Source organism: Hyla sarda, chromosome 6 (assembly GCF_029499605.1).
Source record: "Hyla sarda isolate aHylSar1 chromosome 6, aHylSar1.hap1, whole genome shotgun sequence".
In the NCBI taxonomy this organism is placed as follows: Eukaryota; Metazoa; Chordata; class Amphibia; order Anura; family Hylidae; genus Hyla; species Hyla sarda.
Genome location: NC_079194.1, coordinates 305,670,731 through 305,683,041, shown reverse-complemented (window position 1 = coordinate 305,683,041; position 12,311 = coordinate 305,670,731). Strand labels below are relative to the sequence as shown.

General features: G+C 50.0%; 1 protein-coding gene across 1 annotated transcript in view; it reads right to left on the bottom strand.

Annotated features, from left to right (window-relative positions):
- Positions 1 to 1,589: 1,589 nt before the first annotated feature.
- DENND5A (DENN domain containing 5A) overlaps positions 1,590 to 12,311 on the bottom strand; it is a gene marked incomplete at its 5' end in the record, with an annotated part of 54,192 nt that continues 43,470 nt past the window's right edge. Inside the window, 7 exon segments of the mRNA XM_056528002.1 lie at positions 1,590 to 2,584; positions 6,961 to 7,129; positions 7,226 to 7,349; positions 9,818 to 9,900; positions 10,000 to 10,181; positions 11,975 to 12,093; positions 12,242 to 12,311. Of these exon segments, the coding sequence (XP_056383977.1) occupies positions 2,401 to 2,584; positions 6,961 to 7,129; positions 7,226 to 7,349; positions 9,818 to 9,900; positions 10,000 to 10,181; positions 11,975 to 12,093; positions 12,242 to 12,311 (931 nt within the window).

Genomic DNA, 12,311 nt, shown 5'->3' with positions numbered 1-12,311 from the left:
AGGAGGCTTTGACTGTCCCTGTTATAGAGGAGGAGGCTGTGACTGTCCCCGTTATAGAGAAGGAGGCGGGGACTGTCCCTGTTATAGAGGAGGAGACTGTGACTGTCCCCGTTATAGAGGAGGAGGCGGTGACTGTCCCTGTTATAGAGGAGGCGGCTGTGACTGTCCCTGTTATAGAGGAGGCGGCTGTGACTGTCCCTGTTATAGAGGAGGCGGCTGTGACTGTCCCTGTTATAGAGAAGGAGGCGGGGACTGTCCCTGTTATAGAGGAGGCGGCTGTGACTGTCCCTGTTATAGAGGAGGCGGCTGTGACTGTCCCTGTTATAGAGGAGGAGGCTGTGACTGTCCCTGTTATAGAGGAGGCTGTGACTGTCCCTGTTATAGAGGAGGCGGCTGTGACTGTCCCTGTTATAGAGGAGGCGGCTGTGACTGTCCCTGTTATAGAGGAGGAGGCGGGGACTGTCCCTGTTATAGAGGAGGCGGCTGTGACTGTCCCTGTTATAGAGGAGGCGGCTGTGACTGTCCCTGTTATAGAGGAGGCGGCTGTGACTGTCCCTGTTATAGAGGAGGAAGCTGTGACTGTCCCTGTTATATATGAGGCTGTGACTGTCCCTGTTATAGAGGAGGAGGCTGTGACTGTCCCTGTTATATATGAGGCTGTGACTGTCCCTGTTATAGAGGAGGAGGCTGTGACTGTCCCTGTTATAGAGGAGGAGGCTGTGACTGTCCCTGTTATAGAGGAGGAGACTGTGACTGTCCCTGTTATAGAGGAGGAGACTGTGACTGTCCCTGTTATAGAGGAGGAGACTGTGACTGTCCCTGTTATAGAGGAGGCTGTGACTGTCCCTGTTATAGAGGAGGCTGTGACTGTCCCTGTTATAGAGGAGGCTTTGACTGTCCCTGTTATAGAGGAGGAGGCTGTGACTGTCCCTGTTATAGAGGAGGCTGTGACTATCCCTGTTATAGAGGAGGCGGCTGTGACTGTCCCTGTTATAGAGGAGGAGGCTGTGACTGTCCCTGTTATAGAGGAGGAGGCTGTGACTGTCCCTGTTATAGAGGAGGAGGCTGTGACTGTCCCCGTTATAGAGGAGGAGACTGTGACTGTCCCCGTTATAGAGGAGGAGACTGTGACTGTCCCCGTTATAGAGGAGGAGGCTGTGACTGTCCCTGTTATAGAGGAGGAGGCTGTGACTGTCCCTGTTATAGAGGAGGCGGCTGTGACTGTCCCTGTTATAGAGGAGGAGGCTGTGACTGTCCCCGTTATAGAGGAGGAGGCTGTGACTGTCCCCGTTATAGAGGAGGCGGCTGTGACTGTCCCTGTTATAGAGGAGGAGGCTGTGACTGTCCCTGTTATAGAGGAGGAGGCTGTGACTGTCCCTGTTATAGAGGAGGAGACTGTGACTGTCCCTGTTATAGAGGAGGAGGCTGTGACTGTCCCGGTTAGCGGGGTGGATGTCTCCTCTTGATCTTCCCTACATACATCCCCCCCCCCCCCCCCATACATGTTTCTCTCCATTCTCCCCAGAGGCGTCATCAGACGACTTCATTTTAAATCCTTCCCCATGAAGAATAATCTGCGGCAGAAACAATTGTGTAAATTAATGAAATTTATTTTTTTGTAACCTGATCTGTGCAAAATGCCTCCTGCACCTGAACCGGGGGGTGGCGCGGGGCGAGCATGAGACGATGGGCAGCCGGACCGCCGCTTGTTTATTGCATGTTGGAGAAACATGAAGCAGCATAAATAACTCTGATAAAATACGTCATAAAGTAAATCTCAGCTGTGATCCGGACGGACAAGGGGCGAATCAGCGGGAAGAGGGTGATCCGAAAGAGAGGACGCCCTCCGTCATCATGTGCCCTCAGTGCCGGGGGAGGGGCAGGCTACAGTTAGGAAAACATGATGAGTTAAATAAATAAAACAAGGCATATGAATAATAAAAAACGTGATCTGTGCATTTATGGCGCAATATATAAAGACTCTCCCGCTAATCACAAGGTAATACTGACGAGAAAACCCCACATGACCCCAAACACGGCGGCGAGCATGAAAAAAGGTAAAAATATAGATTATTTTTTTTGTTTCTTTCCTGTAACAGCAAATAAAGGGATGAGGAGCCGACAAAAACAAAAATATCCCAAAAATGTAACAGACGGAAAAACGACAACCAAGATGGCGACTCTCCACATGATCCTGTGAATGGCTCGGAACGCGGCTCCATGGCGAGTAAATAGGACAGCTTGACAATAAGCCGTGCGATATTCACTGTCACCTCTCTCATATGAAAGGATGTAACCTATAGCGTTTACATAAATAGAGATACTCTGTAATAGACCACACGGGGGCGCTCCGTGCACAGTACTCATAGATCTCTGGGTTTGGCTATGCTGTGGGGGGGGTCAGATGTTGATCCCTTTGATCAGGGAGCTCTCCAGGGTGATGTTGAACTCTTGCAGCATCTGCAGGACGCGGATCAGCGAGTTGACCAGGGTGTGGTCCTTTATGAGGGCCGAGTCCTCGTACACCTGGGCTATGACCGGGCAGTCGGCCAGAAGGGCGATCCAGTGGTGCAAGTGATGATCCCTGCGGAGAACAGCAGAAGAGGCCATCGGAAAACAATACCAGGGAAACGGGGCAATTTATAGGACTATTCTAACACTTTAAGGGTCGGGACTGGGGATTGTCATCATTTAGGGTCTGATTGGGGTCTAATTAATCAGGATCAGAGCAATTCTAGAGTCTGATCTGCAGTACAAAATAACTTTGGGGTCTGATCTGGAGTATGAAATAACATAGGGGTCTGTTCTGCAGTACAAAATAACATAGGGGTCTGATCTGGAGTATGAAATAACATAGGGGTCTGTTCTGGAGTATGAAATAACATAGGGGTCTGATCTGGAGTATGAAATAACATAGGGGTCTGATCTGGAGTATGAAATAACATTGGGGTCTGATCTGGAGTATGAAATAACATAGGGGTCTGATCTGGAGTATGAAATAACATAGGGGTCTGATCTGGAGTATTAAATAACTTTGGGGTCTGATCTGGAGTATGAAATAACATAGGGGTCTGATCTGGAGTATGAAATAACATAGGGGTCTGATCTGGAGTATGAAATAACATAGGGGTCTGTTCTGGAGTATGAAATAACATGGGGTCTGATCTGGAGTATGAAATAACATAGGGGTCTGTTCTGGAGCATGAAATAACTTTGGGGTCTGTTTCTGGAGTATGACATAACATAGGGGTCTGATCTGGAGTATGAAATAACATAGGGGTCTGATCTGTAGTAGGAAATAACATAGGGGTCTGATCTGGAGTATGAAATAACATAGGGGTCTGATCTGGAGTATGAAATAACATAGGGGTCTGATCTGGAGCATGAAATAACTTTGGGGTCTGTTTCTGGAGTATGACATAACATAGGGGTCTGATCTGGAGTATGAAATAACATAGGGGTCTGATCTGGAGTATGAAATAACATAGGGGTCTGATCTGTAGTAGGAAATAACATAGGGGTCTGATCTGGAGTATGAAATAACAGGGGTCTGATCTGGAGTATGAAATAACATAGGGGTCTGATCTGGAGTATGAAATAACATAGGGGTCTGTTCTGCAGTACAAAATAACATAGGGGTCTGATCTGGAGTACGAAATAACATAGGGATCTGATCTGGAGTATGAAATAACATAGGGGTCTGATCTGGAGTATGAAATAACATAGGGGTCTGATCTGGAGTATGAAATAACATAGGGGTCTGTTCTGGAGTATGAAATAACATAGGGGTCTGTTCTGGAGTATGAAATAACATAGGGGTCTGTTCTGGAGTATGAAATAACATAGGGGTCTGTTCTGGAGCATGAAATAACTTTGGGGTCTGTTTCTGGAGTATGACATAACATAGGGGTCTGATCTGGAGTATGAAATAACATAGGGGTCTGATCTGGAGTATGAAATAACATAGGGGTCTGATCTGTAGTAGGAAATAACATAGGGGTCTGTTCTGGAGTATGAAATAACATAGGGGTCTGATCTGCAGTATGAAATAACATAGGGGTCTGATCTGGAGTATGAAATAACATAGGGGTCTGATCTGGAGTATGAAATAACATAGGGGTCTGTTCTGGAGTATGAAATAACTTTGGGGTCTGTTCTGGAGTATGAAATAACTTTGGGGTCTGATCTGGAGTATGAAATAACTTTGGGGTCTGATCTGGAGTATGAAATAACATAGGGGTCTGTTCTGCAGTACAAAATAACATAGGGGTCTGATCTGGAGTATGAAATAACATAGGGGTCTGATCTGGAGTATGAAATAACTTTGGGGTCTGTTCTGGAGTATGAAATAACATGGGGGTCTGATCTAGAGTATGAAATAACATAGGGGTCTGTTCTGGAGTATGAAACAACATAGGGGTCTGTTCTGGAGAATGAAATAACATAGGGGTCTGTTCTGGAGAATGAAATAACATAGGGGTCTGATCTGGAGCATGAAATAACTTTGGGGTCTGTTCTGGAGAATGAAATAACATAGGGGTCTGTTCTGGAGTATGAAATAACATAGGGGTCTCATCTGGAGTATGAAATAATTTTGGGGTCTGTTCTGGAGTATGAAATAAAATAGGGGTCTGTTCTGGAGTATGAAATAACTTTGGGGTCTGTTCTGGAGTATGAAACAACATAGGGATCTGTTCTGGAGTATGAAATAACATAGGGGTCTGTTCTGGAGTATGAAACAACATAGGGATCTGTTCTGGAGTATGAAATAACATAGGGGTCTGTTCTGGAGTATGAAATAACATAGGGATCTGTTCTGGAGTATGAAATAACTTTGGGGTCTGTTCTGGAGTATGAAATAACTTTGGGGTCTGTTCTGGAGTATGAAACAACATAGGGATCTGTTCTGGAGTATGAAATAATTTTGGGGTCTGTTCTGGAGTATGAAATAACTTTGGGGTCTGTTCTGGAGTATGAAATAACATTGGGGTCTGTTCTGGAGTATGAAATAACATTGGGGTCTGTTCTGGAGCATGAAATAACTTTGGGGTCTGTTCTGGAGTATGAAATAACTTTGGGGTCTGTTCTGGAGTATGAAATAACATTGGGGTCTGTTCTGGAGTATGAAATAACTTTGGGGTCTGTTCTGGAGTATGAAATAACTTTGGGGTCTGTTCTGGAGTATGAAACAACATAGGGATCTGTTCTGGAGTATGAAATAACATTGGGGTCTGTTCTGGAGTATGAAATAACTTTGGGGTCTGTCCTGGAGTATGAAATAACATAGGGGTCTGTTCTGGAGTATGAAATAACATAGGGGTCTGATCTGGAGTATGAAATAACATAGGGGTCTGATCTGGAGTATGAAATAACATTGGGGTCTGATCTGGAGTATGAAATAACATAGGGGTCTGATCTGGAGTATGAAATAACATAGGGGTCTGATCTGGAGTATGAAATAACATAGGGGTCTGATCTGGAGTATGAAATAACATAGGGGTCTGATCTGGAGTATGAAATAACATAGGGGTCTGATCTGGAGTATGAAATAACTTTGGGGTCTGATCTGGAGTATGAAATAACATTGGGGTCTGATCTGGAGTATGAAATAACATAGGGGTCTGTTCTGGAGTATGAAATAACTTTGGGGTCTGATCTGGAGTATGAAATAACTTTGGGGTCTGATCTGGAGTATGAAATAACATTGGGGTCTGATCTGGAGTATGAAATAACTTTGGGGTCTGATCTGGAGTATGAAATAACATAGGGGTCTGTTCTGGAGTATGAAATAACATAGGGGTCTGTTCTGGAGTATGAAATAACATAGGGGTCTGATCTGGAGTATGAAATAACATAGGGGTCTGATCTGGAGTATGAAATAACATAGGGGTCTGTTCTGGAGTATGAAATAACTTTGGGGTCTGATCTGGAGTATGAAATAACATAGGGGTCTGATCTGGAGTATGAAATAACATAGGGGTCTGATCTGGAGCATGAAATAACATGGGGTCTGTTCTGGAGTATGAAATAACATTGGGGTCTGATCTGAAGTATGAAATAACATAGGGGTCTGATCTGGAGCATGAAATAACATGGGGTCTGTTCTGGAGTATGAAATAACTTTGGGGTCTGATCTGGAGTATGAAATAACATTGGGGTCTGATCTGAAGTATGAAATAACATAGGGGTCTGATCTGAAGTATGAAATAACATAGGGGTCTGTTCTGGAGTATGAAATAACTTTGGGGTCTGATCTGGAGTATGAAATAACTTTGGGGTCTGATCTGGAGCATGAAATAACATAGGGGTCTGTTCTGGAGTATGTAGTGATTAAAGTGATTTAGGACTCCTGATCAGACCCTCTGAATAAATCAGACCCCTAAGTTATTTCAGACCCCAGATCAGACCATTTCCTGTAATGTGGGGTCTGATACAACAGGTTCTAAGCTTTTTGATGTGTTATTCCTGTCCCTAGATATTAGAATTCATTCCATAAAGAATATGATGGACACTAATTCACCCTGATCGGATACATTACAGTGTGAAGAATGGGGTCACCTGAGACAGACGACCCCAACACAGGTTCTCAGCTGTCCCAAAATCAAAGACCCCAGCATGTCCTGACAGCCAAAAGCTTCCAGGGCATGCTGGGAGTTGTAGTTTCTCAACAGCTGTAGAGCTACAGGTTGAGGATGACTGTGCTAGAGATTTACTGCCAACAGCGCCATCTACTGGACATAACGTTATGACAATAATGGCTGGAGCTCCCCTTTAGGGTATGTTCACACGTACGCAGATTTGATGCGCAGGATTTTCTGCTGCAGATTTCAATGTAAACTAAATGAGTGAGCACCGCTTCAAATCTGCAGTTACAAATCCTGCGCATCAAATCTGCGCAGGATCCTGTACATGTGAACGTACATTTAAGAAGTATCTGTAAGGGGCAGAACATACACTCACCGGGCTCCCAGACACACAAACATTTGGAACTTTCCATCTTTGCCAATGTTTCTGGGGGTGCTGTTTATGGCAGTGATGAAGCGGCTGAAGGTCAGGACTCTCTTCTGCCAGTCCTCGCCCAGCGCGGAGTCCCTCAGGTCCAGGGCATCATAGTGAGCTTGTGCTTTCTCTACAGACGCCATGATGGAAAGTGACAACGTCAACACAGAACCACTCACCGAAAAATCATTGTGACCAGAGGTATGGGGGAGGTGAGGGTCTGTACCTAAAAAGTCCCAGATGAAGATACTTTTGAATAGTCGCGGAGACCTGAATCCATGCTGAAAAACCTGCTCGAGCGCAGCGACCAGACCGCACTCCCCGCACAGCAACAGCGTCAGACTCCCCCTCTACAATAGAGTAATGTGTCAGTACAGAAGGACCATAATGATGGAGGACTGCGGGGGGGGGGGGGGGGCTGCGGAGGATGGAGGTGGTAGGGGGGGACTGCGGAGGATGGAGGTGGTAGGGGGGGACTGCGGAGGATGGAGGTGGTAGGGGGACTGCGGAGGATGGAGGTTGTAGGGGGGACTGCGGAGGATGGAGGTGGTAGGGGGGACTGCGGAGGATGGAGGTGGTAGGGGGGACTGCGGAGGATGGAGGTGGTAGGGGGGACTGCGGAGGATGTAGGTTGTAGGGGGGACTGCGGAGGATGTAGGTTGTAGGGGGGACTGCGGAGGATGGAGGTGGTAGGGGGACTGCGGAGGATGGAGGTTGTAGGGGGGACTGCGGAGGATGGAGGTGGTAGGGGGGACTGCGGAGGATGGAGGTGGTAGGGGGACTGCGGAGGATGGAGGTGGTAGGGGGGACTGCGGAGGATGGAGGTTGTAGGGGGACTGCGGAGGATGGAGGTGGTAGGGGGACTGCGGAGGATGGAGGTTGTAGGGGGGACTGCGGAGGATGGAGGTGGTAGGGGGGACTGCGGAGGATGGAGGTGGTAGGGGGACTGCGGAGGATGGAGGTGGTAGGGGGGACTGCGGAGGATGTAGGTTGTAGGGGGGACTGCGGAGGATGTAGGTTGTAGGGGGGACTGCGGAGGATGGAGGTGGTAGGGGGGACTGCGGAGGATGTAGGTTGTAGGGGGGACTGCGGAGGATGGAGGTTGTAGGGGGACTGCGGAGGATGGAGGTTGTAGGGGGACTGCGGAGGATGGAGGTGGTAGGGGGGACTGCGGAGGATGTAGGTTGTAGGGGGGACTGCGGAGGATGGAGGTGGTAGGGGGGGACTGCGGAGGATGGAGGTGGTAGGGGGGGACTGCGGAGGATGGAGGTGGTAGGGGGGACTGCGGAGGATGGAGGTGGTAGGGGGGACTGCGGAGGATGGAGGTTGTAGGGGGGACTGCGGAGGATGGAGGTGGTAGGGGGGACTGCGGAGGACGGAGGTGGTAGGGGGGACTGCGGAGGATGGAGGTGGTAGGGGGGACTGCGGAGGATGGAGGTGGTAGGGGGGACTGCGGAGGATGGAGGTTGTAGGGGGGACTGCGGAGGATGGAGGTGGTAGGGGGGACTGCGGAGGATGGAGGTGGTAGGGGGGACTGCGGAGGATGGAGGTTGTAGGGGGGACTGCGGAGGATGGAGGTGGTAGGGGGGACTGCGGAGGATGGAGGTTGTAGGGGGGACTGCGGAGGAGGATGGGGGGTGGTAGGGGGGACTGCGGAGGATGGAGGTTGTAGGGGGACTGCGGAGGATGGAGGTGGTAGGGGGGACTGCGGAGGATGGAGGTGGTAGGGGGACTGCGGAGGATGGAGGTTGTAGGGGGGACTGCGGAGGATGGAGGTTGTAGGGGGACTGCGGAGGATGGTGGTTGTAGGGGGACTGCGGAGGATGGAGGTTGTAGGGGGACTGCGGAGGATGGAGGTGGTAGGGGGGACTGCGGAGGATGGAGGTGGTAGGGGGGACTGCGGAGGATGGAGGTTGTAGGGGGGACTGCGGAGGATGGAGGTGGTAGGGGGGGACTGCGGAGGATGGAGGTGGTAGGGGGGACTGCGGAGAATGGAGGTTGTAGGGGGGACTGCGGAGGATGGAGGTTGTAGGGGGGACTGCGGAGGATGGAGGTGGTAGGGGGGACTGCGGAGGATGGAGGTGGTAGGGGGGACTGCGGAGGATGGAGGTTGTAGGGGGGACTGCGGAGGATGTAGGTTGTAGGGGGGACTGCGGAGGATGGAGGTGGTAGGGGGGACTGCGGAGGATGTAGGTTGTAGGGGGGACTGCGGAGGATGGAGGTGGTAGGGGGGACTGCGGAGGATGGAGGTGGTAGGGGGGACTGCGGAGGATGGAGGTGGTAGGGGGGACTGCGGAGGATGGAGGTTGTAGGGGGACTGCGGAGGATGGAGGTTGTAGGGGGACTGCGGAGGATGGAGGTGGTAGGGGGGACTGCGGAGGATGGAGGTTGTAGGGGGGACTGCGGAGGATGGAGGTGGTAGGGGGGACTGCGGAGGATGGAGGTTGTAGGGGGGACTGCGGAGGATGGAGGTGGTAGGGGGGACTGCGGAGGATGGAGGTTGTAGGGGGGACTGCGGAGGAGGATGGGGGGTGGTAGGGGGGACTGCGGAGGATGGAGGTTGTAGGGGGGACTGCGGAGGATGGAGGTGGTAGGGGGGACTGCGGAGGATGGAGGTGGTAGGGGGGACTGCGGAGGATGGAGGTGGTAGGGGGGACTGCGGAGGATGGAGGTTGTAGGGGGGACTGCGGAGGATGGAGGTGGTAGGGGGAACTGCAGAGAAGCATGGGGTGGTAGGGGGGACTGCGGAGGAGGATGGGGGGTGGTAGGGGGGACTGCGGAGGAGGATGGGGGTGGTAGTAGCAGATATCCATGTCACCTCTTTCTCTGGCTTGTGGAAATGTTTGACGATTCCGTTCACAGCTTCTCCGATGGCCTCCTGGATCTGCCCGGTGTTTAGTCCTGTGATGTCATACAAAAGAGAAGCGATGACCTCATCATGTGAACTGACCTGCAGGAGGCGCTCTCCTGAGGGATTATTAGGGTTCGGGCGGCACTTACTGGGTCTGTTGTTGGGTGATATGGCCACCAGCCTCCGGATCATGCCCGGGGAGTGCTGCAGCGGGGGTGTCCGGCAGGGTCTCTCCTCGGTGTCCGGCGTGCCCGTCAGGAGATCGCCAACCAAGACCCTCTCCAAACTCCCATCATCCATCCCCTTCCCCAACCAGCGGCCGCAGGGGAACCTGGGAGGGAACAAAACGTCAGATAAAACCAATGTCTGAATAACTAGATGAGTGGTCTACAAACTGCGGACCCCCAGATGTTGCAAAACTACAACTCCCAGCATGCTCGGACAGCCGAGAGCACCGCTTTACATAGATCCTGATTTATACTCTAGTCCAGTGGTCTTCAAGCTGCGGACCTCCAGATGTTGCAAAACTACAACTCCCAGCATGCTCGGACAGCCGAGAGCACCGCTTTACATAGATCCTGATTTATACTCTAGTCCAGTGGTCTTCAAGCTGTGGACCTCCAGATGTTGCAAAACTACAACTCCCAGCATGCTCGGACAGCCAACGGCTGTCCGGCATGCTGGGAGTTGTAGTTTTGCAACATCTGGAGGTCCACAGGTTGAAGACCACTGCTCTAGTCCCATCTACAGATGAATTCTAAGGGAGGGTCTCACTGCTGCCCCCTACTGGTGTCCACAAAACATGCACTGATGTACTGGGAAAGTCTGACGCAAAAATAATACACAAAGATCTGGAGGTGAATGAAAGAAAAGACATAATGTATCAGCAGAATAGTGAGCGCAGCTCTGGAGGATAAGACAAAATGTAGCAGCAGAATAGCGAGTGCAAACCTGGAGGATAAGACATAATGTAGCAGCAGAATAGCGAGTGCAAACCTGGAGGATAAGACATAATGTAGCAGCAGAATAGCGAGTGCAAACCTGGAGGATAAGACATAATGTAGCAGCAGAATAGCGAGTGCAAACCTGGAGGATGAGACATGATGTAACAGCAGACTAGTGAGTGCAGCTCTGGAGGATAAGACATGATGTAACGGCAGAATAATGAGTGCAGCTCTGAAGTATATGACATGATCTAACAGCAGAATAGTGAGTGCAGCTCTGGAGGATAAGACATGATGTAACGGCAGAATAGTGAGTGCAGCTCTGAAGTATATGATATGATATAACAGCAGAATAGTGAGTGCAGCTCTGGAGGTTAAGACAGGATGTAACAGCAGAATAGTGAGTGCAGCTCAGGAGGATAAGACGTAATGTAACAGCAGAATAGTGAGTGCAGCTCTGGAGGTTAAGACAGGATGTAACAGCAGAATAGTGAGTGCAGCTCAGGAGGATAAGACGTAATGTAACAGCAGAATAGTGAGTGCAGCTCTGAAGTATATGACATGATGTAACAGCAGAATAGTGAGTGCAGCTCTGGAGGATAAGACATGATGTAACAGCAGAATAGTGAGTGCAGCTCTGGAGGATAAGACATGATGTAACAGCAGAATAGTGAGTGCAGCTCTGGAGGATAAGACAGGATGTAACAGCAGAATAGTGAGTGCAGCTCTGAAGTATATGACATGATGTAACAGCAGAATAGTGAGTGCAGCTCTGGAGGATAAGACATGATGTAACAGCAGAATAGTGAGTGCAGCTCTGGAGGATAAGACATGATGTAACAGCAGAATAGTGAGTGCAGCTCTGGAGGATAAGACGTGATGTAACAGCAGAATAGTGAGTGCAGCTCTGGAGGATAAGACATGATGTAACAGCAGAATAGTGAGTGCAGCTCTGGAGGATAAGACATGATGTAACAGCAGAATAGTGAGTGCAGCTCTGGAGGATAAGACGTGATGTAACAGCAGAATAGTGAGTACAAAACAGCAACAATTCCCAGCACACAGCGGTTCCGGCTAGGTGAGATCGCACCGTCCTTTGACACCCGAGAACCTCAGTGGTTATATCCTGATACACTGTACAGGAGCAGCTGCTGTAGAACAGAAGGCGCCCGGTTCTCACTTGTACGTGTGGCCGGTGATCTCGTTCCGGACCATGAGGTATTCCACCAGCCACTTGGCGTACAGCCCGGAGTTGTCGTGTCCGATCTGCACGGTCGTCAGCTTGCCGAGATTTTGGCACTGAGGGGAGAAGAGATGAGAGACGCGGGGTTAAACCATACAGTTTTGTAATGTAAGGGGGAGGGGTATTTAAAGGGGCAGCTACAAATAAGTAGAGGTGTACATCACAGTCTAATAACCACACATCAGGCGGTATAATCCAACCCACCTCCAGGGTCATCTCCAGAATGTTCCTGGGAACCTGCCGGACACCCGTCTCACCCATCTCACCCGAGATA